The sequence below is a fragment of the Haliaeetus leucocephalus genome, unplaced genomic scaffold (genome assembly GCF_000737465.1).
Source record: "Haliaeetus leucocephalus isolate CR32 unplaced genomic scaffold, Haliaeetus_leucocephalus-4.0 Scaffold184, whole genome shotgun sequence".
NCBI classification, from domain to species: Eukaryota; Metazoa; Chordata; class Aves; order Accipitriformes; family Accipitridae; genus Haliaeetus; species Haliaeetus leucocephalus.
In genome coordinates, this window is record NW_010972620.1 from 3,762,358 (window position 1) to 3,788,374 (window position 26,017).

Sequence of the window (26,017 nt, forward strand, 5' to 3'; positions counted from 1 at the left end):
ATTAGAATCTATCAGTTGTATCTCTTGTTTGAAATGTAGCATTGGACACTCAAAGTAATGTACATAAAACAGACATTTTGGAAAGTTTTAACCTTAGAAATATGGATATCTAAAAGAGGTTTATGAAGGAAAATATCACATCCTTTCAAAAAAAGTGTTTTTTAGCAAGCCTATAATTCACCCCTATACAGTAACAAATCATGAATTGTAAATTTAAACTCTCATTTTCTCTAGAACACTGGTTTAACTATGTATCCATTTATGATTTAAAGCTTTGCGTCTGTATATAACCCAGGTCAGAATCACAGAAGTGGCATTTGTCCCAGTGATTCCTCCCAATCAGTCTAAAACCATCTGGTTTTGCTGCATGTTTCTTTGCACCCAGGAGTACTGATTCCGACAGCAATGTATTTCTAATGCTGACGTGCGAAGAACTAATGTAGCAATTTGGATGCATACTTTGCTATCTAGGTGTCACTGTTATACATCATGCTGGCTGAGATACCAAAGAACTATAACAACAACAAATACGAATGCATCATGACAAAATGTTATATTTATGGTCTGTGTACATGCATAAGTCAGCTGCACAACCATCTCTGGCCTCCACTCAGAATTCATTTATATGGATTGAATCAGCTTCCGATCATTCACAGAAAGATTGGCTTCTAACAGAAAGGCCTAGGGATACAGAGCCTTCCTACCAGAAATACAGAGACACAATCCAGAAGCAGACTTGTACTCAACCTACAAGAATATTTACATGGACAAGGAAAGCTGTGGCTTTTAAATTCATGAAGCTTTTGTTTTCATATTCTTCTTTTTATAATGTATAAGAAATCTTTGATAAGATTTCCTCTGATATTCCTAAACAATGGCACATCAAACACTTTTGGCTCAAGAAATCCTCCCTCTCACAGAGTTCCTGCGCTGCAAATCGCTGGATGTAAAGACAAAAATATCACTGTATACTTGTTCATTTGCTATACTCTTCCCCTGGCATTCATATTCAGCCACTACTGACAACTACTGACAACAGGGTACTAGAACAGATAGACCACCATGCAGCTGCTCATGCATTCTTATACATTCAATATTTTTATATCTGTGAGGTTTGTTCTCTCTGTTGTGCTTTTTCAATCATATGGTGAAGTCATGAAGAATGAAATGAAAATAATTTTAATAGAAGCAATGGGTGACGATTTTCACACAATCTGGATAATACACTATTGCATGCCCTGTCTATTATGCATTTCCTACTCTACTTAAGTTTTGATAATTTAAAGTAGAAAAACTACCCATGTCCAATGCTGCCACATTTTGAAATGCCATATTAGAATGAAATCCGATGTTTAATGAACTGCTCCTGTTATCTCTAGGATTTGATGGCTTTGCTGCTATCTGTGTTTACCCTTTTGGCATAGTATCTGTATTTAGATTAAGTCCCTGCAATGTTTCAGCATGTTGCTTCCTATATAAATCTCATTTTTTTGATCATGCTACACCTATCTGTAATTTTCCTGTGTTTTCATTTGTGCTCAGATCACTTCTCCAATCATAAGGCAATCCATGTACAGTCTTAATATTCTGCTTAGTCTCCTACATCACTGCTAAAGGAAACAAAGAAGGAAGAAACTAAAACAACCTGTGCTATCCCACTGGCTAACTCTATTAAGTTTAGCGTTTACTTACTATCTTAAACAGTCTATTGATGTTAATACCAGTGCATAGATCAACACAGTCTGTTCCCCCTTCCTAGGCTTGAGGATAGCAATGACAGGCAAGAGGGAGGAGAGGACTAGGCAAGAAATGGGTAAGCTAGGCAGAGCGCAAGAGATGGAAACAGCTGAACTTTTATAGGGCAACCGGTATTCACAATATCACACATTGCAGAAAGTTCCTCTAAGGCAACAAGTATTCTCAATCCACATCCTGCTGTTAAAGAGAAATTGAGGTCATCCAATATCATACAAAAGTTAGCCATACACTCAGGATTGAATTCTAAGGTTTTGGCTTAGAAAAGCATTCCAATTTAGTGCAGTATTTACACAACTGAAAAAAAAAGATAAAATTTGAGCACCTAAAACTGGTCATTTTGAAGATGGCTAAACTCAAGCATGTGACTAAAAGCTTTCCTGAAGAAGATCCCAACCATACAGTAAATTACTAGTTGTATTCCTATTTTTGTACCATTCACTGATTTTGATTCTAAGTGGTAGAAACAAGTGTGCCTAGAATTTTTATTTCTCATAAACTTATACTGCTCATAAGTATATACAATTTGTTTTTCCTCAGTACTTTCCTCCCTCCTGAGCAATAAGTATTCCCGTGATGTATAAAATAAGAATATTCTTCACTTCAGGAGAAGTAAAGCAACAATATAAGTGTCTAAAGAGAAAGTTTCTTACAGAGTAGTGAAATAAGCACAGAAAAATACCATCCAAATGCCTGTCTTGTGCAAAAGCAAAACATTTTCTTGTACACATTATAGTCCATGGTAAGGCCATATTTTAAAATACTTATATAGATAAGAAATTGGAGCATCTCTTTATGACATATATATATTCTAATACATGATGTAGCAGGTAATGGATGGTGCTGATAAGCAATTGTCCTTGAAATCTTTGGTCAGTCAGTTATCCACAAATTAACAAATTATTTCCCATTATGATGCATCAGCCACTAAATTTAAGAAATGCAGATATTCATTATTTTAAATTAGCACAGGCTCCTTATTACCTCCAGGTAAAATAACTCTGAAAATTGTTTATATACAATATTTTAAATGACTGAAAGTCTTAAAAGAAGATTTATCATTCCAGACCAACAAGATCTTTAAAATATTTTGAACTGACAGGAGACAAATAATAGTAGTGAGTTAAAGGTGAAAGGGTATCTTGAATGTAGTACAATTTGTCTCCAACATGATTTATAGACACAACCTGCAACATGATAGCAAAAAAATAAGGTTTTTCATGGAGGTGCCTGAGGTCTACAAATCTCATTACTGTCATTTCTTCTCCATCTCTTAAATTTAATAATGTTTATTTTTAAAGGACAAAACAAATATTGATACACATATCCAAATAGCCTATACGGCACACTCTTCATAGTATGAACTTAAATCTACAAAATTTATAAAATTCATAGATGTAAAAATTCATTCTTCTAAATACTGAAATTTCTGTTTTGAAATAAGAAAAAATTCATGTGCAACAAACAACAAATGGAATTGAATTTATTTGATCAACAGTATCTTTAGAACACAGTTTAAGGAGTACTTTTAACCTGGTGTATTTTATGTAAACTGTCAATGTTAACAGTATCTTCAAAATACAATATTTTAAAATTATCTTCCAGTTTAAAGTATTACATTTGAACTTAACTTGTCTGTGAGAAAAAAAACCAATCCACACCAAGTTTCTTTAATACTTAAGAGGAATAAATGTTTTAGGCCTAGGGATATGTCAGCATCTGTAATATAGTATGTGTCTACTTTGTTCTCTAAAACATACCTTGCAGATGCAAACCATTTAAGGTAGAAAAGAAAGAAACATTCATTTATTAGGTAAATGATGCCTTAAAGAGATTCTAAACAAAGCTTTTGTGTACATTTTGAAATGAAATGCTAAAAAACAAGGCCAAAGATCAGAATGGATGCTATAAAGATATTCAGAGATATGTCTTTATATAAATTTAAGTTTGAGGTAGGGATGATGTTAGGAAACAATAGACAAATGGATCCAATTATCTGACATTGAACAGGTATGTGTGAAAGTCACAAAAGGTAAAACAATGTTCTCCAACATCCCATATGTTTTTATGATGATTAAAATTACTATTTAACATTGATATTGGCACAGCAAAATTGGCACAGCTCACTAAGGGATTTCTGCACATAGGTAATAAGCATTCTCATCCCTTCAGGTCCTTCACTATGACTATCAGAAATGTAATGCTTTAAAGTAAATTTGCCAGAGACACCTTTTCTACAATAAGAACATGGAGACAACACACAGTATCATTTTATGATACTTGGAGAGCAGCTGTGTATCATGTTCCTGGGAGGCAGAGTGACTAAACCATTCAGAATGTCCCCAGGAAATACTACTGCTTAGCCTATTTCCATTTCCCCACCACAAATTCTGTCTTTTAAACAATGACACAATTACTTATTCCTTTCATTCACATATGTTGAGATACAGAGAATAACACAATGGCTTGGTCAGTCCCTCTAACCTAGGTGTAAGGCAGCAACTTTTAGTAGACTTTGATTTGCATTCTTGCAGACAAAGTAACAGAGAAGCCCAGTGGGGCATTCTATTTTTCAGACAAAATATCAATGTTCCCAACTTCAGAAAATCTTAAGAAAAATATTTCATTTTTCCAAGGAAATGAAATTATCACATAATATGTAAACAGCATTTAAGTACTGAACATTAAAAATATAAGTACTCACAGTAACATGTTCCCCTAAGCGGATTTCCGAGATACCTATTTTCAGAGTCACAGCTGCAGGGGGGAAAAAAAGACAAAACCAAACATTCCCATTAAACACAGTATAGTTTTAAGAAAAATGCAGCTAGAATACTTATTCCAAATAGCATGAGTTTCATTATTCATGAAAATATAAAGTATTTGATATAGTTCCTAATTAGGGTGTGCTACTTTCCAGAGGTACCTCTCTCTCCTCTACCCTTTTAAAGGAAAGCCAGAGTGACCAGGCTCTTGAAGAAGGCACTTCAGTCACGTGCTTAAAGTCAGTGCCTATTGTAGGACTTACCGCACACAGGTGGTACGTCTCCACTAATGAACAAGAGAGAGCCAGGCAGGGAGGCTGAGCCCTGGATCTCTAATTATCCATGACGCTTCAGTGACGGCTTACTCCCTTGGCTGGTTTTGATTCCCCCACTGGCCCTCTCCAAGAGAACAGTGAGCGTACCTGATCTCCCTGAGCATCAATCAGGGAGAACATTCACTGCAGAAAATGTTCCTAAATATGTCTTCCTCTAACATACACAGTCCTGAAACACTACCAGCCCAGGCTTTGCACCCTCAGAGACCTTCCACACCTCTTCATGCCATCCCTTCAGGGATGGAACATACATACACTCTCCATTTCCAACCACACAAACACCACTCTGGTGGGCCGCAATGCAACCTTCATATATTTTCAACTCTTTAAGTGAAAAACTACCCAACAATAACAAAAAAACCCAAACCCCAAAATACCCCTAAGCATAAAATAATGATTACATTTTCACAGCACAACAGAGGACCTAGAGGTGACCCAAAGCTATGCTGTCTGCTCTAGAAAGGTTAGTCCTAAGCTATGTAGCTGCAACTAGGCCATGGCATCTGGCTCTGGGGCTAGAAATTGTACCCATATATATATATATCACTGTAAGCACAGCAGTGTCTAAGCTACTTGGCTTCTCTGAACTCGAGGCAATTGCTTCTCTTCATTGACCACCTAGGGCACTAGGTGAAATTTAGACTGAATATAATGTACTGATGCTGCTGACAAGATATGTACATGGTAAGAGCTGGAGAAATATCTTTCTTATTGATAAGATATATAGTTATTTTCAGAGACATGAAATATCCTACAGAATTTCACAGTTATCAAATTGAATTATATAATTTTTCTCTAAAAATGCTAAGTACCTTAATAGAAACTGATTATCCTGCTTTTGATTTTCTTGGCTATTCCACAGAAGTCTCCAGCAAGATTATAGTTTTCTGTTTAAATACACAGAATGCTTCATAAAACAAAGAGGAAGCTTATTGCTGCCTATTAAGCTCCATATAAATATTTTCCCAGAAGAAATCTGGATCATTTAATAGCTTGGACTACCTTTTCATTACTTTGTTCTAGGAAACTTAAATTGCAAGGAGGTTTTTTTGTGTTATTTTACTTGTGAGTAGTATTACAAAACTTTCTAACTTAGATGTCATATCATTTAACAAGCTGCAGACTGTAGAATAATGTTTATATTCCTGTTGGTCTCTTCAGTAGTTTCCAACTGGTGATTCTTAACATGATCATTTTAATTAAAAAACAGGCAGAGAATCTCCTTGACCCTTTGTTACAATATCACAAAGAAAATAATCAACAGTAGCAATAAAATGGAAAAGTGGGGACAAAAAGTGTTCTTGACTCTGCCCTTGCCCACTCCCGATCTCATGTCGTTGTGAGAACTCTTTGCAGGATCAACTGTACAGAAATTTAACATTTCTTTTATATAGAAAAACTTTTGCTTAAATTGCAAGAAACCAAAAAACCTATGCTTCAACTCTAACTGCAGCACACAATTTGTGGTCTTGTACACACAGACACTCTGGCCCTACAGTCCTTTCCACAGAATTTAGAAGAGGGATTGATGCTGCAGTATCTCTCTTGCATGTACTTATAAAGGAAAGGAGAAAATAATCTCAAGTAATAATATTGGTCTGCCTTGCACGCTTTTTCCTAAACATTGCAAAACACTAACTAAATTCTTCAAAGAACAGCTCACTAAAACAGATTAGGCTTGTAAAAATAGATTCTTGTGGCTGAAAGTGTCTTTAGGTTGGCAATTTTGAAAGAAAGAGCTAAGGGAAAAGGGTCATTTCTGAATGAAGAGTTTAAAAAAAATTCCTTTTCTTGTATGTAAGATTGTCACACAAACAAGACAGAATATCATGCAACAAATTATAGTAACATGATAGAGATTATTGTAAGAGGAATTTTTTTTTCTTCTGAATTGTTTCAAAGGCAAAGTAGAATATTCAATACAGGCAGTATTCAGAATATGCTGGGGTTTTATACCAGAACGCAAAAATATATTTTATATAAATAACTGTGTATTCAGAGTCTTTTCTCAGACAAGACAAGAAACTTTCTCCGAAGGCAAGAAACTTACTCTGCTGCTCACTGATAACAGCACTGATTTATGTACAACATGGAAGAGCAATGTCTGACCAGCAGTTACAATAAGCTGTACAACTTTCCATCAGGACAAACTAAACAAATTCTGGTGTGAACTCTTGCTGGCCACAGTACTCACCTGTGGTGATTTGACCCAGGGTCTAAAAGAAGCTTAGTTTGCTCCTGACACAAAACAGGACTAGCTTTTTTTTTTTTTTTTTTCAATCTTGAAAATCTTTATGAAAAGGAAAAGCTGTTTCCGTACAGCTTCCCTTCTCCATTCAGCTATCCTTCTGATCAGATGAAACCATCTCCTGTGGATCAATAATTACCAGAACCCAGGAATTTCCAGCATCACACAAACCTTTCTGGTATTTATATTTCTATTTATATTACAGAAAAACCACAAGAATACATAAAATAAAAAATATCTATAAAATCCGTCTAATGCACCACAGGTTTCACTACTTAAAAGAATACACAAAAGAATGCTTAATATGAAAATTACTGGGTACAGAGTATTTTGCAATATACAAGTATTTGTAAGTATTCATTCAAATCCAAATAATTACTAATTCCCTGACAATTATAGAAGTGACCTTCAAGAATCTTGAAGAGAAAATGGTAATGCAATTTTACAGCCAGTCATTTCAGTTGTTTCAGCATAATGCATGATGAAATGATAAAATATGCATAATAAAAAAAAGAACAGTGAATTACACCACAGCAATTTTGATATATTATCATATATATTGTACTTTCTATATTGGGAGCCTCACGGTAGACGTTGTACTCAAGGAGCTAGTGATTTTGGGCAAGGCATGTCTGATCTACTAGTCCTTGTTCATCAGGCTCGACAAGCCCGGCTGCAAGCACGAGTAGCTGCTGTAAGGGAAGGTGCTGGAAGGCTGTGCACTGGTGGTTGTTATCAAAGAGAACCTTCCAGCTTGTCAGGAGGAAATATATAGGTTTGTTTTTACACAAGATAAAAGGCACCATAGTATGGGAGGGAGGAGGCACCTCTCCACGGATAGGAGCTATGCAGTACTCTAGAGGAAAATCCATGCTGCGCCCATCCAGTGCTGCATGCACACAGGGTTCCCAGCAACTGAAGGGGCATAACATTTATCTGCTCTCCGTATGCTTCTTTTTAGTCTATCTTATTAAAAAAGCTAGTTTAGTATGCCATTTGTTGCCAGGCCTTTTTGAGATACAGAAAGAACCGTGCACCGCCTCTCTTATGCTTCCTCCTCTGTCCCCTGGTGCAGAACACTTTCATAATGTATGTTAGGAATAGCGTGAGGTGGAGTTCTTACTAGTTAGGGAAGCCTGCTTTAATTCAAATCAAAGATGCTATTTAAACACTTACTTTTCAGTGGAGTGAAAGATGAAACTAATAGGATTAGAATACATCTAAAATTATTCACGTGAGTATGTATGCTAGGTTCTGAATAAATTTAGGTTTGTCTTTTAATCTTATCCTATTTCATTAAGCATATGTATTGCTCTGCATTAGTCACTAATTATGGCTCCAGTTACAAAATTTCCTATTCGCTGAATTATTTCCTTATGAGCTGTACTCATTGTAGTAATTTTTGTACCTTTTCCAAAAGCCAGCGCACATTTGACCATATGTGAAGCATAATATATGCTTTGTATCTGTGAAATGGGAGCTACACTCGTTATTTTATGTGCCATAGGGCTATGATCATTTGCTTTAAGTGGTAATAATGAATGAGCAGTTCCACTCTGGCATGACTCCAAAGACACAGCTCCCATTTACAAGGACAAATGGAGAAAGGCTGCTACCGGGTTACGTACAAGTTCTATGGTTTGTTCCAACACAAAAGTATTCAATTCATCAAGCTCACTGACCTTCTGATGGCCTGCTATTAGCAGTTATTCCCCAACCTCTCCCTCAATTATCCTTTCAAAACTGAACCATTTTCTTTCACTTTCTTTTTTACTCCCTGGATTTTCTGGGAGTTCAAAATAAAAGTTATGGACAAATGCATTAAAAAAAAATAACTTTTCTCATGTTTATGACCATGTGAATGATAATTTTTGGCTTTCTCTTTAAATACCATAAATGTCTCCAAGAGTACATGTTTACATTAAGATTCACAGATTTGAGGGGGGGTTTAATGAATGAAAGGCTTTTTTGTAAGACAGAGTTTACAAGTGTCCCTCTGTTGAAGTTTAGCAATGTGTATGAACTTGTGCACTATATCTGCATCTACCAACCTTAAGAAATCTAAGGAACTGGCAATAGAAGTATATATATATATATATACATATATATGTGTGTGTCTAATTTTATTGTGCTTACTGGTATCTCCCTTAAGGAATGGTATATGTTCAAGCTTCTCACCTAAAGAATCAGAATATAACACCAACCTAGATCTACAGCTTTCTAGACTAGTGATTTTATTATGTGGAAACTGTCTTATAAGAGCTCATCTAACCTTTGATCGTGAAGGCAAGATTTTCTGCAGTTTTGCTGCCGCCACTCATTGGTAAATCTTTCCTTTCAATTAAAAGTGAAGAAAAAAAGAGGAACAGGGGAAGACTAATCCAGGTATGGCTGGTCTTTCCTCTGCCTGAGTTTGGTTTTAATGCCAAACTCTCAGGGAAGACAAAAATGTATATCAGACCACTCTAAAAGACAATGATCTTTTATTCAACTGATTCCCTGGTGAGGCAGTTGTATCTTTTTCTGGCCCAGGCGCAGGCTTGTCAACTATACTGAGTGGATATTTATCACCCTTACTTCATATTTTGTCCTTGCAAATTAACACAGACCACTTCCACAAAGTCTGGGAAAGAGCTGTCATCTTTCTGATCTACAGCTGGTCATAAACAGGTCTGGGATTTTGCCTAGGTTCTCAGCATTGCATCTACAAGAGGTTCCTGATTGATAAAGACTAATGGACTTGGCAGACCACTCCTGGGCCCTGACTGGTGGCTTGCCCCAGTTTTTAGATGAGTAAGAATATCTTCTAGGACTACTGTTCAACTTCTGCTCAACTCTCTTCTAGCCTTTATTTCTCATTCTGTCCCCTATCTAGCCAGCGGTCTTGCTCCTGCTGTCCTCCATCACCAATTTCTGCTCCTGATCACCCTGCCCCAGTTCCTGATCTTGCACAACAGGCTCCTGTTTTCATTCTACTTTCCTCTTACCACAGTGGTGTGTTGCTATGGTGGTTTTGAATAGTGGACTACTATTTAACATAACATAATTTGCTTACTTGGGAGACCTCATAACCAAAGTTCAAAGAGTGTTTGTAAAGCTAAACTTAAAGATTTCTCTAGTCACATGGTTAGGCCTGTGGCATCATAACTGGACTACGAAGCATTACGACGTACTACTATATATTACTACATCCTCAGCATTAAAAATATGCCCATGGTGCTGTGGCTGCAGCTTTTGCAGATACTTACGAGATAGCTGATGAACCATTAGTAATAACAATGTAGTAACACTGAGCTCAGCCCAGATTCATACACAGGTATTTATCGTGCTTGCTGGTTAGCTCTTCTTGAAAGTCATGCAAGACTTCCTATTCTAAAAGTACCTTTCCAGCAATGAGAAAATAAGCTGAGGTGTATGCTTAACTATAGTCAATAACTGTAATTGGCTGTAATTCATAACATTTTGGAAGTGATGCCATAGAAACAGCTGATTTTCAGCTCAAGAGTGGTGACTCGTGGATGAAAGCACCAACCTCAGCTGTTCTTGGGTCATTAACTGGCCCAGAACAGTGAGTGACCGATACCTGGAATCCTAATTCACACTTGTACCTGGATGCAGGAGAACAAAAATCCCCAGGTCTTGACTCAGACCTACTTGGGGTTTCAATACCATTTACACAGAACTGTCAAAGAACAGCCGCATCTTCTAACCATCAACAACAGTTAAACAGACATGGTCGATACCAATGAAAATGAGTGACCTCACAACCAGCAGTTATGCTACACCAGCCTGTCTCATGTATTGGGAGGTCAAGCATGTTAAAACATTCAGAAGCAGCATCATTCTTCTGCAGAAGTGCTAAGATTCTGGTGCGATAATTGAGCTCAGATGATATATTTAATGAAAAATGGGTATCGTCAGCAAAGTTAATGAATGCATTGTGATTTTCAGAGTAGGTTTGTTTAATTGTCAACTATTATTGTATTTCTACTGTAATCTTTGTTTTGCTGCAGTGAAATATACAAACTACTAATCTATAAATGCAAATATATCCTTCTTATAGTTAAGGGTCTGCTTCGTGACTGTATTGACATTGCACTATGTGTCCCAACGTTCTCCATTAATATTCAAGTATGTGAATAGTTGTCTCAATTTTTTTGAGCTACAATAAAGCATCTTTGGTTCTAATGTAAAAATTGGACACTTTCACTTCGCTCAGTGTCAAGATCCTTCCAGTCATGAGCAACCTTTCTGCTTTAGATATAAAGAATTATCAGCCTACCTCTTAAGATGATGATAACCTAAAAGGGTAAAAGGTACTAGGATTTATGTTTCCAGTTAGGACTTTTTAATAATGTGGGGAAATGATTTATTTGTTTCTTCTTGTAAGTGCCTGTAATGATGTCTTGAGACAATGTTTTTTCTGCAGATTAATTTGTCTCCTCTTCATATAATTCATGAAAATGGGCTAGGCCAGCAATACTTTTTATTTTCTTTTCTTTTTTAAATCTAGGTTGATCTCCCCAAAAGAAAAACTAAAACATTCTAGCTTCATAAGAAAATTTTTCATTTACAGATTTCCCTCATGCTATTCAAATCCTTCTTCCCTGCAAGATCAAGAATAATTAATATTATAGGGGTTTTATACACTCTTTGAATTAAGGATATTTCAAATCACTGAATACATTGCACTACAGGAGAAAATAAATTTTCAAACAGGTGACAAATATCACTTAATTATATAGTTAAGAGAAATCAGTTAATAGATAAAATAAGATTTTCTAATAAACTCTAGATAATATTTTCATCTCTTCTTCTACATAAGAATTAAGTAACCTATAGCCATCATTAGGAACTATCTGGACACAAAAATATCTTTGTTAACCTTCATGAATTGGAGACCAAATGGATTTCACATGCCAATGATTTGATGCTGCTCACTTTAAACCAGAAAATCTCATGTCCACAGCCTTACTCTTTACCTCTGGCACCCTTCTTTCTCTATGAATGGCCGTGTTTGGGCAGTGATGCACACAAACTTTTATATATGTAAAAGGATGAACTTGGAAAAGCCAACTTTCCTCCTATCAGAAACTGTTCTTTCAAAGTGAGGGAGGAAAAATATGCACGTTTCTTCTCTTGCATTCTGACCTATTTCAGACATTTCTCCAGCCCTTAGAAATAAAATGTTAGAAATGTCACAGACAGCTCAAAATAAGATGCCATGTTTACAATGAAGCGAACCACATCTCCAAGAAATATTAGCATAGTTTTCTCAACTATTTCTTTCCTTTTAGCTAGAAGAATTAGATAGAAGCAATGGTGAAATATCATCCACAGTTTATGAAAACTTATTACTGCTTAAACCAAAATGCAGCTCCTCCTAAAATATACTTTGCAAAAATCAGTGAACAGTTCACAAAATTCAGATGTGTTTCATTCTTTTAAAAGATAAATATTGATGAAATGTGTTAAATGTTAACTTAATATCAGCAAGAGAGTATTCATGAATCTGCATCCCTAACCATAAGCAGTTTGTAAAGAGTTTCTTTTGCAATCTTTTTTAATATAAAGTTCTCCTCCATGGAACACTGATTTTTATTTTCACTATGATTTCATGAAAAGAATATTCATATAATCATGACAACAAGAAGTATAGCTCTTTGGTTAAAATGACTAAATTCCTTCATCTTACAAAATCTCACTGTTCAAATAGCACTGTTAATGGCATTGAAAAATTCATGTTTATAAGTATGAACTCTTCCATCAGAAATTTCAAAATGAAAGAGGTGCACTAAAAACAAACACAAAGGACATACAAAAAAAATTTTTTCATATGATCATCTCTCATGCTATTGACTGCTGGTAATATTCTGGGAGTTTCCAAGGGTGTTTATGTATTTTTGTTATTTAGAAACCAGTCCTCAAAATGAGAAGGAGAGGTAGCACATTAGCAACATTAAATATTCTGACAGACCCTGACAGTCGAGTAAATGTATTGTAAATGTCTACAGCAATTAGACCAGATGAAAAAAAAATATATATATTCATTAAATCTGAAGTGTTTTACTGCATTTTTATTAGTCATCACTGAATTGTAAAAATGTACTCTTAGTAAGTGTATTTGTAGAGAGTATATTTAACTATGAACAGCTTACATCATGTTTTTAAAAAATGTGCATTAATATGACTATTTTATTATTGTTTAATTTAATTTGTGGTCAGTCACTGAGGGAAATGATTGCAAAGAAATACTCTGTTACAATCTTAATGCAGAAAGTTCAATGCTATAGAAGTATAGAGTGCTATAGAGTTCTCATCTGTTTTCATTTGATCTTCATTTTACTTTGCTTTCAAGAGGTTGGGGTGGGTTTTGTTTCTTTGTTTTTCTTAAACAAAACCACTATTTATGTAAGACTACCAAGTTTTATTTAATTTTGAGGCAATTTAAGGAAACAGCAATTTAAGAAATGTGTATTTCAGGATTCCATACATACACTATAATTTCCAGAAGAGGGTATGAAGACAGGCAAGTTAGTTTTTCTACTTCAAATTATGTAAGGCAACTTTGATCATTTTCTTGTCATTTAAGTACAATTTATCACAATATGGCAATTAATACTTTCAAAAGGTGATAAAAATTCTGACTAAGCCAACACAAAAATGACGATCCAGAAGCAAAGTGCATCACACATTTGGTAGTGGAGATTGCAGCTTAGCGATGCCCAAATGCTGCTTCTACATTGAATGTTCAAGAATATTAAACGCCAAATGAAGACAAAGGTATAAATAAATCAGAATTTCATGTTTTTCTGTAGGCTGTCAGCTATACAGTATTAGCGAATTTTAGAAAATAGTGAAGTTATCTAAATTATTACTCTACCTGCAGCAACTTCTACAATGTTAATGATGTTATATGAACATGAAGCATAAATGTTAGAGGTTTAAGTATTATATATAGTGCAACTGGCAAGATATCATTCTTACTTTTAGGAAGCCAAAACTCTAGCTATTTCATGGTATTTTCAAATAACTTTCAATATTCCTAGATGATTGGGGAGTTTCTGACTAGATATTCAGAAAGTATGTCCAGACTATTTACTCATCATACTTGTTTCCTGTGGCATTGACAGAAATTGTCAGAGAATCATACCTCCTCCTACTACAATGAATAATAGGCCTTCAAAAAAAATACCACAAGTGACCTATGGGAAAGCAATCATTAGAAACCAAATATGGAGGCATGGCAGTTTCCAGACTCTTTCTTCTTGTCCTGATGGTCTTTAAAACCACATTTTTGTCCATCAGACCATTTCAATATCTATAAATCTGTTCACTATGTTGTTCTGACAAGTTCTTTTCCTGCCTAAAAGAACTTTCTTTACCCCACCCCTGCAGGGCAGTCTATCAAATTCATGCCTTATTGCCTACCATTGTTCCATCATAACCATGTCTGGCCTCTTTTTAAGTCCTTTTTAATATCTAGGATATCAACTCCCATCTAACCTGCACCATCTTTTATTTGACTTTATTAAAAAAAAGATACTAATCCAAGAGATACAGAAATATCTATTAAGAATAGAACACACAAAAGAGCATGGGTGGTTGAAGACAGCATGAAGATAAATACACACATTTGCTTTTCTCTGGTCCCTTTCCTATGAAGAGCCGCAATCTCCATTAGTCCGTTACAGCAGATAATCTCGCAAATTTCCTGGAGCAGATATGACACTGATATTTCTTTATGAAGTGCCAAAAAAGTGGAAATAAATGTTACTGTCTATGTTGCAACAACAACGCTATATCTGCCAACACTTCCAGTCTTGGCTGACTCTCCTAGAAAAGTTACCTGCCCTATAAGAAGAAAAGTTGAAAGGAATGGCTGTAAAAAAGGAAAGAGAAGTTGACTAAAATGACACTATAGCCTCACAGCAGGGTCCTGTGAAGTATTTTGTAACAGGAGTCCTGGTTTGTCAGTCTTGATCTGTTCAAACTATGTTTATGTTGGTTTCGATAGGCAGGCTGCAGAATACTACCATGAAAAGCAACGCTTGCTCCTGTGTGAGCACAGCGCAGAACAGAGCCGTTAACTCTGTAAGTAATCCCCATGACTTCCCAAAGGGCAATTCACAGAACAAAGCATTTTTCAAATGCACAAAATCTCACCCTAAACAATGACGGGGGGGAAATAAAAAAAAAAGATTTTGCTACTACAAGAGCTCTGGTGATAGAACTTGCAATGGATGAGAAAATTCTTGCATCCCAGCTGGGAATGACTGGGAAAGCTAAAGCCTACACTCCTCAAAAAGCTATTTTATCATCCCAGCCCACGTACCTCAAAGACTCAATCTCTCTGCAAAGAGGCTCTAAGACAGCAGCTTTACTTGGACTTCTGGTTAGTATTTGATCTCCTGTATTTTGGAAGCATCACAGTAGATGTTTGAAGTAATTATTGCTAGAATTACCTGAGATGTATGTATTACACTAGGTGTGATCAGTTGTTTTACGGGAAAGAAGGTGCTTTCCTTGCTTTCTGGGCTATGCCAAGGGAGACAAATCTGTCCAAATATTTTTGTAATTAACATGTTTCAAAGTATTCCAAAATTTAGCACCTTTCCATAGGTATTCTGAGGAGACAGACACGTCTTTTTCATTTTTAAAAGCTTTCAGTGCAAAATGTGGTATATATTCAAAAAATACAAATACTGGCTACTGAAAAACGAAATGGAATAATAAAAAATAGGTAAACTGTCAGAATGCAGTCCTAAAAAACACACCTGATTACCGGAAATATGCTATTTCCAAAGGGCCATGCTAAACAAAGCACCCACTCTTACAGTTGAAAAACCCAAGAGCTGATTATTATTTACTATTTTTTAACTAATTTCTCTAGTAAAAATAATAATTTATTGCTAGCAATGAGCCCCACAGACATGCTTAGGATCAAAGAGTTTAACTATTTATGTGACCAACCACTTGCCTCTGTGCGATAGCAAATTTAAAAAAAAAAAAAAAAAACCAGAAAAGAAAGAAGTTCTGTAACAGAATGCTTTACCGCATCCCAAGGACTGATGAAAGTGGTAGATTAAGGGCAAAAAAATCAGGATTACAGAGTACTGAAATTTACTAAACACAGACCTTTTTTGACGTCAGAGAGAAATAAAGAGAACCCAGGAGGCATACAAAAATCCTGTTTAGTAATCCAAACATACGGTAGAGGTGGGATATTACTGATGCAGAGATTGTGTGGGAACAGTTACGGCATAATCCCTTCACAAGTCTCTATTTCACCAGCCTTGAGCGTTTCTATTTTCTATCCATCATTTTGTGACTGTCTGTTGGTTTGCTTCTTAACTCAAGCCTGCATAGGATAATAGGCTACAATTACATTAACCGCCTTTCATCTCAGTTTGAATTAAATTTGTTCTGCGTGCCAGCGTGAAAATCTGTCCCAAGTCATTTTGCTTAAGTCAAAGAATAATAAACTTGCTCAGTCCAATAATTTAGCCAATGGTTTTAATATAGTGAAATATTCAGATTTTTTTTACCCAAGAGATAATCTCAAAATTAGTACTAAAGAGGAAAAATTCAGTTACAATATTTGTCAGTAAAATATATATATTTTTTCTGCACTACGAGCGTGATTTTAAAATGATTTAAAATACAATCCTATCCTCAATTGTTCTCATGTCCTAAGGTCTGTTTTCTCACTTGTTTTCAGATTGGGTTTCTAATTTATGCAGAAGTAATGCTATAATTTGTAACATTACCCACAAATTAGAAATGCAAAATATTTAATGTCACTTGAAACACAATTCTAGTGAGTGAAATGGTCCATCATGTCAGAAAAACAAAGTACTTGTCACATTTTCCATAAATAAGAGAGAGAAATCAACCGAGAGCACAGTGGAGAAATGGACTCTGAGGTGAATGCTCTTTTGGGAAGATCAGAGTGGAAAAAATCCAAAGAATTCACTCTATGATTATTTTATGTTTGCAGAGCATCCTAATGCATTATAGCAGACATTTCACTCTTGGATAAAATTTAAGGGTTTAATTTTAATATTTTTCCTTCACGAGACAGGCTTAAAAAAAATGGCATCTTCTGTACTACAATTTTAAGCTTTCCATCTTCTTTCTCTCACTTTTTTTTTTGTTCCCTTTTGGATTTTTATTTTTAAAGAAAATAAAACTGAAATGACTGTGTAATTTCAAAGTTCTAATTCAAAAGTGGCTTTGGAGAAGTGTCTTAAGCACCACATCATTTTTGAAATGGCAGAATATTTTATAAGCAAACTTGGAATCATTTACTATCAAGAAGAATGAGCACACACACAAAAGACAAAATGTCAAATTCAAATAAACTACTCATAAGAAATATACAAGAACTTTTGGGAAACATTCTGTTTTAAAAACAAAGTGCAGGTGTTCCTGATCTTTTTCCCCAGGAAAGATATGGTTTCTATGTCATTTAAAAAAAAAAATTTTTAAAAAATTAAGATTTCCAAAACCTGGAAAAAATATCTTAGTTTTTGTCAACCCCAGTTGACAAGACCTATGCACCATGAGAGTTATTAAAAGAAAAACAAAAAAAAAAAAAAAAAAAAAAAAAAAAAAAAGGAGTGCACCATATGACCTACTGCCGTAATTCGTAATTTTGGTAATCCGGTTTGGATTCTGAAAGAAGTATAGTTTTCTGTAGGAATATTACAGAATATTCATGACTTCTAGCTATGACTGGAATTTGCAGAAGAAAATACTCACACAAAATGTTACCTGGTAGTTTTTAATACAGTGTGTTAATAGAATGTATGACAATCTACTATATTACGAAAAGGCAGAAAATTGGATATACTATACTACTTGGAAACATATAAAGCTGACTATGTCTGGTGTATAGCTCGATATATCCACTATGGAGGAAGAAGATTTATCAGACTAATATTTGGGTTGTATTATTCAATTATTCTTTTCTGTTTCTAGGCCTGCATTTAACTGGAATAATTTAATTTGAACTTCTATCACATTTATAACAAAGCCACATCAGTCGCCATTTCTTTCATTCTTTTTTCCCCAATGAAAGAACTACTGTTTGCTGAACATTCACTGTAATTTATTTTAAGGTCAGTACTTAAATGGCATCTGTGTTACAGAAAATTTCATATGATACAAACACAATAAAGACAAGAGATTTCTAGGTTGCAGAAACTAATTGTCAAAGGTAAAAGCTGAGGACAGGTATAGAGCATGCGTGGGCTCAAATATTTCAATTAAAAGAATCAACATCCTGTGGCATAACAACTAAGTCTCAAAACAACCTGCAATGTTATCATAACTTTAACTGCATAGAAATACTTGAGACATTGAGTAGATGATGAAAAACAGGTAGATACAATTCTACTATACTGAGCACAGAGAAAGCTGTAATCAAAGTTTCCAAAGGGTAAATGTCAACCATTTATTAAATCATGTACTGAACTATTTTTCAAAAAAGCAACTATTTTCCAAAAAAACAAGAACAAAAGCAATAAACTAATGGTATAGGAAAGGTTTCATGAAAGTCAATGACAAGAAGACAAGAGCATTAAGAAAAAAAACATAATGAATTTTTATCCTTTTTCTACCCTAAAAGCAGGGTTGCAAAATGCATTTAATTTTATACATGTCAGGGTGGCTTAAATACAACAGAAAAAGGTGAAAAAATCCTTAAGTACAATTCAACAACAAACGCATTTTCTTTAAAAAAAATAATAAAAATAATAATGCATATCTTCCCCAAAGAACGGATTTACAGAATTCCCACTTCTGAATCTTAGAGGTGTTTTACTTTTATGTGGATGACACTGAACAGCAGTAAAGTTGTTCATCTGTTTAGATGTGCTGTTACCTCTTCTTTTATTCATAAATATAGAGGAGGCAATCTTTCTCTTCAACATGAAGGACTGATTTATATATTTTTTCATTTTTTACAATCATCATTTGTCACCTTCAACATTACCTTACCTCAAAAAACCTTACCTTTACCAAGTCCAGAAAATAACAAATAATAAAGAGAAGGAAAATGAATGAATGACGAGAAGCAAAGTATCAAGAGTGGATGGGAAGAACTTTGTGAACTAGTTTGGTGAAACTCCTCCTGCTATTCTGTACATGACAATTTACAATTAGCCTCCCAAGAGCAGGAGAAAGTAAAAGTAAACCATATGTTCCCCAATTCACACCAAATCAGAGAAATATCCCCTCTTAAACTTAAGTAACAAGGTGTTATCATTTATCTAAATATTCATCTGAATCAGGGCCCAAATCTGTGATTAAATCAAGACTATACGTAAGAAAGGATAAAATGACCTAAACAAGAACAGGATTAGAAAGTTATTTTGAAGCATCTGTTAAAAAGTAATCGCTGCCCTCATCTCCTTCTGGATCTTGTAAGAACTCATTTCCAGGCCGAATTATTTTTTTTTTTTAAAGTTAAACCTTCTTTATGAAATCTGATTTATTAAATCTCTTTTAGCATATCTGACTGTTCCTTTACCCTTTAATTCTTATCACTTGTCTGTGAGCAGCCCAACAACATTTCTTCCAGGACATTTGGACACGTTTCTTATGTTAGCATGGCAATCTCACTGCTCTCCCTTTGGCTTCCTGCTGTAATTTAGTATTCCTAAATTTATCATTGCTCTGTGTAACAGTGAGTGAAAGAAAAGTGTTGTGCCAGGTCAAATTTTCAGACCTGATTATAAGTTTGCTTTGATTCTAAATCAGACTCGTGTCACTATTTAAAACAGCTTTTCTAGCTACGTATTTACTCTGACTTCTAGTACTTTGTTCTTTTTTTAAATTGCTGAAAAATTCCTTTTCTCGTAACATAAAAATAATAGATGGAGATGGAGAACTAAAGCTGTAAATCAATCCTTCTGAAGTGATAATCTAATAAACCACTCAGGCTTCACTGTTGAAGTTTAGGATATCATCAGGGCTCTTGGATTGATTTATGCCTTTGTAATCAAGCTTCCCAGCCCCATTATCTAATAAGCTAGATAAAGAATACCACTTACTTTTCAACACATCCATAAAAAAAAAATATAAAGCTCAAAGCACGCAAAGGTTATGCAGCTTAATTTATATTTTATACTTTCTAAAGGTGATTCTTCAGTACAAAAGAAGAAAAGAATAAGGGAGCATTTCTAATATTAAGACATTATTATCTTTCAGCTGGTGAGTACAGATAGGACTGGGCCTATGTTATTTGTCGTTGCCCTATCAGTTATCATTCCCTGAAAATACCTTGCATATGACGGAGAACTTCCTTTTGGTATCAAATTTTGCTAGTTTACATTATAAAAGGTAATATATTACAGATAATTTTCAGTAATACTGTTTATTTTTAACTTACTGCCTTTTCATATTTTGTTTATTTTATGTCATTCCCATGATAATCCAGGATAAGAATGAAAAGGCAAAAAAAATTATGTTTATGTAAGCACACGTGCTTACATATGGTCAGCCTGCAGAATTCATTATCTCAGGTAGTCAATCTCCAGATTTTTAAACAGAAGTGAAACAATTATTCCTCTTAAATAAACAAATCTGCAGCAAGGAAGAATAACAATATAGATAATCACATCAGATTTCACCAATCGACTATAGAATAGGACTTTAACCTCATTTCTGAAACAACATAGTTTTTATAGCCCCCTATCTTTCTTTATGTTAATTGTTAAACTACAATTCAAATATTTACTGTTTTCTAAGCAGCTCTTTAAAATGTTGCATGCAGTACTCTCATCTTTGTAACAGAACAAAAAGAATATATCATTTCGGTTAGTCCATTATTAATACAGAAGCTAGTGTTACAGAAAGCTTTTCTAGCACTGGTTGTACTTGGGACATGGGGAAGCATGAGAACATGGGCTCTTCTGCAACAATTGCAAATACAGAGTCGAGATGGAAAGAGGATTCAATCTATAAGAAAACCTACATGACTTCTAGATACCTGCACATACAACTGCAGAAGAATGCAAGTTTGTTGTGACTGGAAGGCTCCCCAAATTGAGGACTCTTTAAGCATGATTTAGCACTGCGTAATTGATGTGCTTAGTCTATGTAATTATCAGCAGTTTCATGAAAAAATAAATGAGAAGTAATGCATTTCTCACTCCCATGTCTTAATACCAAAATATATTTCTTAGTTCTATCTATGCATAATTTTAATCCTTTATGTGCAAACTTCTTTTAACAGTCTCAGCAACTACTGAAGCAATTTAAAACTAATAACTGGCAACAAAGTGAAACAAAATGTTTTAACTTTAAAACCAGAAATACAACTATTGCAGCTAAATTTTCATCTATATGTAAAGGTATACAATTGACTGAAAGAGAAAACAGAAAATGAAAACAGCAGTAGGAAGGTGCATATTACTTCTATTAGGGACCCTAAGAGGAGAAGAAAAGCAATCTTTTTCCATCACCAGGAGATTTCTAACAAATAGTGTCACCAGTACCCATCTGACCTAGCATTTCCTTATTGCTGTTTAAAAACTGTTTTTTCTTCCCCTTTATTAGTGAATAAAATGAATAAATATCACAAGCCAAAGCTGATAGATATATCTGTCAACAAGGCTTTCATCAAAAAGTAGCTTCATTGCTTTTACTTATTTGTAAGATTTTGAAAATAGATATAAAATTAAAAATAGAACACTGTATTTTGTGCAAGTTGAGTACTGAGCAATCCATATCAAGCAACATAAAGAGGCACTATTTTAATTTCAGACTTAGCTATGTGTTGATAGCTTATAGAGAGCTATGAGCTATCACACTGGTGTTTTCTTTTCCCACCACTACCTATATACTTGTACCAGCTAAATGACAAATTGATTAAGCCAGATGTTTATTTCAGCTCTAACAACTCTTGTACCAATTACTAATTACCATACTAATGGCCTATCAGATGTAAAATATAAGCCCAGATCTACACTGTGCAATGGATAATATTTTAGCTGAGGGTTAAGATCTGAGAATACTGAAGCAATTTTCAAGAGCTTTGAAAAGTCACAAGCACTGTAGATCTATTAAGAAGAGATCAAGATTCACAGAATCTATTTCATTGAATTCACAATCATTTCATTAAAAAGAATCAAATGTTTGGATTACTATATACATTAAACTTGCACACTGGAAATAAGGAAAATGTGGACATTCAGGACAGGTCTACCTTAGAAAACTGCTTTCCCTTGAAATAAAAACTTTCATGCAGAACCATTCTCATTTCATAAGACAAAACAGTAGGCCTGAGCAAATATTTGTCATCAATATATTCTTCCTGCTTTAAACAGTTCTACATTCAATACAAATTAATTCATGCAAATCATGATTGAACTAGGTGTAGAAGTAAATCCACTGCAATGTATTGACTTGGATAGCCCAAGCCCTGACACCAGACACACAAAGGTAGTCCCTTGAGCCTTGCTCAGTCCTGGTCAAAATTATGTAATCAGTTTGCTGGATTAAACAGCATCAGCAACACAACCACTTTAAAGCTACCAAACGCTTACTCTAGTACTACAAAACTGTTTCCAACAGACAACTCTATAATAGCCAATATTTTCAGTTACCTGTCAATTAATAAAATCAGTATCACCTTCAAATCATTCAACCTGATTTTTTTTTAAATGGCAAACTTAATACAGATTCTATTGAAAAATACTATTTTCATTGTAAATGCTCCTCGAACACATTCTCTACACAGCTTAAAAAGAAAAACCTGGAGCATATAAGAGGTGTGTGCTACATCAGTTACACTTACGAAAGAAATATATGTTGTGATGGTTAAATTCGAGCTCACCTCCCATTAGGTATATATTTTGAATTTTCCACATGTTAAAATAGTAAGAGAAATAGTTATTTTGACAGGCAATATCCTATAAGCTTTTATTTTATTTGTAAAATGGCCTGATAGTTCAAGAGACAACTTTACTGAAGTAATTTCTATATATACTTCCTACTGAATTTAATTACAAAGCTATTTTATAGTTAAAACTAAATCTATTTTAATAAAGTTCAGACTACATTTAATCAAGTATCTCAGAAAATGATGGATATTAACAATATACAGACATACTAACTATAGAACAGGTCAAATAATTGCTTACTCATTTCTACTTAAAAGGATTTTTCTTTAAATTAAAAAATTTTAAAAAAACTATTTTCATTCATTTAAAAAGCATAAATGCTATTCATCATTTACTGAGAATCGATGCTTTGTGCCTCAGTGAATGTTGTCATTTCAGGAAGAAACAGCCTTATTTAAAAAAAAAAAAAGCAAAACACAAAAGGTGTTTCGGGGAACATCCAATACTATTTAATAAGCTCAGCATAGAATCTTCCCTGTCACAAACCTCAAAAAAAAGTCAGAATTTACATGAACATGCAAAATTAACAGCTGGGGTTCCTTTGAAATCATCTCATTTCTACAGATCAGTTTCAAACGAGAAGAAACCACATCGTTTGTATCAAAACTCAATACACCTGTGGCCCACAACAATTTTTACTTGTTTTGCTCACAACTGGAGTTTCTGTTAGAGTATTTAAAGCCTAACAGTACTTAATGAAATACCAGTTCTGCACATTCAAATCAATGTCTGTATTTAAATCATACTGCTTTTTATAATATAACTCTATTCTCTTTAAACTTCAGCCATCCAAACCTCATTTCTGTTGATAATCATTTAATGAAAATGGATCAATTCTCCTTTCTCTCTAATAACATACTGTAAAAAATCTTGCTAGCTCCCCAATACAGTGCTACCATGAATGATTCAGGGGAAAGAATTTCGTAAAGGTTTTTTACTAGACTATTTTTAAGTGCTTCTACCAGAAAATGCTAAGTATCTATTTTATGCTTGGTAGAAACCACAGGAGAAAAGTGAAGCTGTACAAAGAAGATCATAAACAATTAATGTACCTCCAGACATAGTAATCTAAATAGTCTATCAGCATCTGCTACTTAACATCTCGAGATGGTGCCCATTTGTAAGTAATGAGCAGTTGCATTGCACTGGGGCAAGAAGCAGCTGGTTAATCCAAAGCGCATGTGGGGCGCAGCAAGCCAACAAGGTCGACAACAGCAGGACGTCCTGCGATCGAGCTGCACACCCAGCACAACATCTCACCTTGCAACGGAGAAGTGGGATTCCTGGGAGGTTTCTTGGAAATATTCACAAACCTTTCACTCCTCCTCAGGTGAGCAGTATGTGCTTACGACTCTTTGCCACATGAATATTTGGGTGTATGGCTCCTAGAATCCAACAGATATTCTGCCTTGTCTCCCGATTGGCTTCTTGTTGTTGCTGTTATCATTGTCACCATGCAGCATCATTCTAAGTATGTTTTTCAGTCACAATTTTGAAAATTTCGATTTATCTTACCCTAACTGAAAACTAATAAAAAGAACCTGCTTGTTTTTGAAACACCTGAAAACTGGTGGCTTTAGACATCCAAAACTGTTGGGGTTTTTTTTAAATACAGTTTTGATTAAGGTGACAACAATATTCCTGTAAGCCCTTCTTTTGCCTTCTTTTCCTTCTTGTCTCCTCTCCCTACAACTGACAAACTGCCTTTGTCTAAGATGTTGATATGGACTATGAGCAACAGCAAAGATGAGGGCATGTCAGGAAACTCTTTGGCTCTCTTCCTCAGCTCTTTTCCAGCACAAAGGACCAATAATGATACATAAATTTTTTATAAACCATTTTTAAGGCTGATCTGTATCTTACATAGTAGCCAAAGGAAGGCTTTGGTTACTTAAGGTTGGTTACCGCCAAAGGTCAGTCTTAGGAAGACCAAAATATTAAAATCATTCTGATAGCATTGATTTCTCAAATGCATACATATACTAAAGCTGACCAGTGTCTTTGTTTCATGAAAGCAAAAATAATCCTAATGTCAAATTCTTTCTTCTAGAGAAAGAGTCCATGAAAAACTCTACTAGCAACATTAGTTTTCTGGAAGATGCTCCCCTTGAAAATGTTTTGTTCCTCATAACATTTGTAGGAGTGTTTACTCTTAAACTTTGAAAAAAAAATTCTCATTAAATATTCCCCTTCCACAAAGGAAATATCCCTTTCCTCCCTTCTGCTCCATAGTTAATTGTCCGAAGCTGCCTCTGGTAGCAGCAGTCAGCAATAATAATAGTGATGCAGTGGGTTGTTACTATAACATAGCATACATTGAATATAATCCGTTACGAAATGGCAGTATATACTAGCATTTTAAAAAGAGCTCCCTTAAATATCTGGTTTTGTTAGTCACAACTCAGCTGAAGGTTTTTTTCTGATGACAGCAGGGTGAGTAGCCAGAAAAGCCAGCAATTACTTTATTTTCCTTCTATACAGAAAAACCCTTATCTTTAACCAAAGCAGTAGGAAGACCCAAACAACTTCATGCTCCACTGGAAATCTGTGTTATTTTTTCTCCCCTGCCTGCAGCAAATATTCTAACTCTTAAAAATTGAAGTGGGGGTTTAGGTTAGGAAGAGATGGAGGATTAAGTATTGTTGTCTGAGATTTAGAAAAAAATAAGCTATCTTTTTAACTCTTAAAAAACAGTCTGCGGGAGTTAAATTTATGGCATAAAGTCTGTAAAGAAAAATTTAACAGACTTCAAAGTGGGACAACTACCTAGGGAGAAGACTCCAACTTCACTGTCTCCTTAAGAGGGATGCAATGGAACAAAGAAAGCATCAAAACCAAATGATCGGAGCCCAAATCCACAAAGAGATATATGTGCTGTAATGCTTCTTATTGCACCACCAAATTCTTAGATGCCCAGTTGCTCAGGTAGAATTCCCAAACACAGAACAACTACCACAACTGCCTGCACAGCAAACAGGCTGCAGTTAGGTCCCTACAGACAAC

At 34.8% G+C, this 26,017-nt stretch overlaps 1 protein-coding gene across 1 annotated transcript in view; it reads right to left on the minus strand.

Moving 5' to 3' along the window:
- Positions 1 to 26,017, minus strand: part of ATRNL1 (attractin-like 1) — a 536,085-nt gene that overhangs the window by 326,524 nt on the left and 183,544 nt on the right. The window contains exon 21 of the mRNA XM_010564713.1: positions 4,460 to 4,512. Coding sequence (XP_010563015.1) covers positions 4,460 to 4,512 — 53 coding nt within the window. The remainder of the gene's footprint in view (positions 1 to 4,459; positions 4,513 to 26,017) is intronic.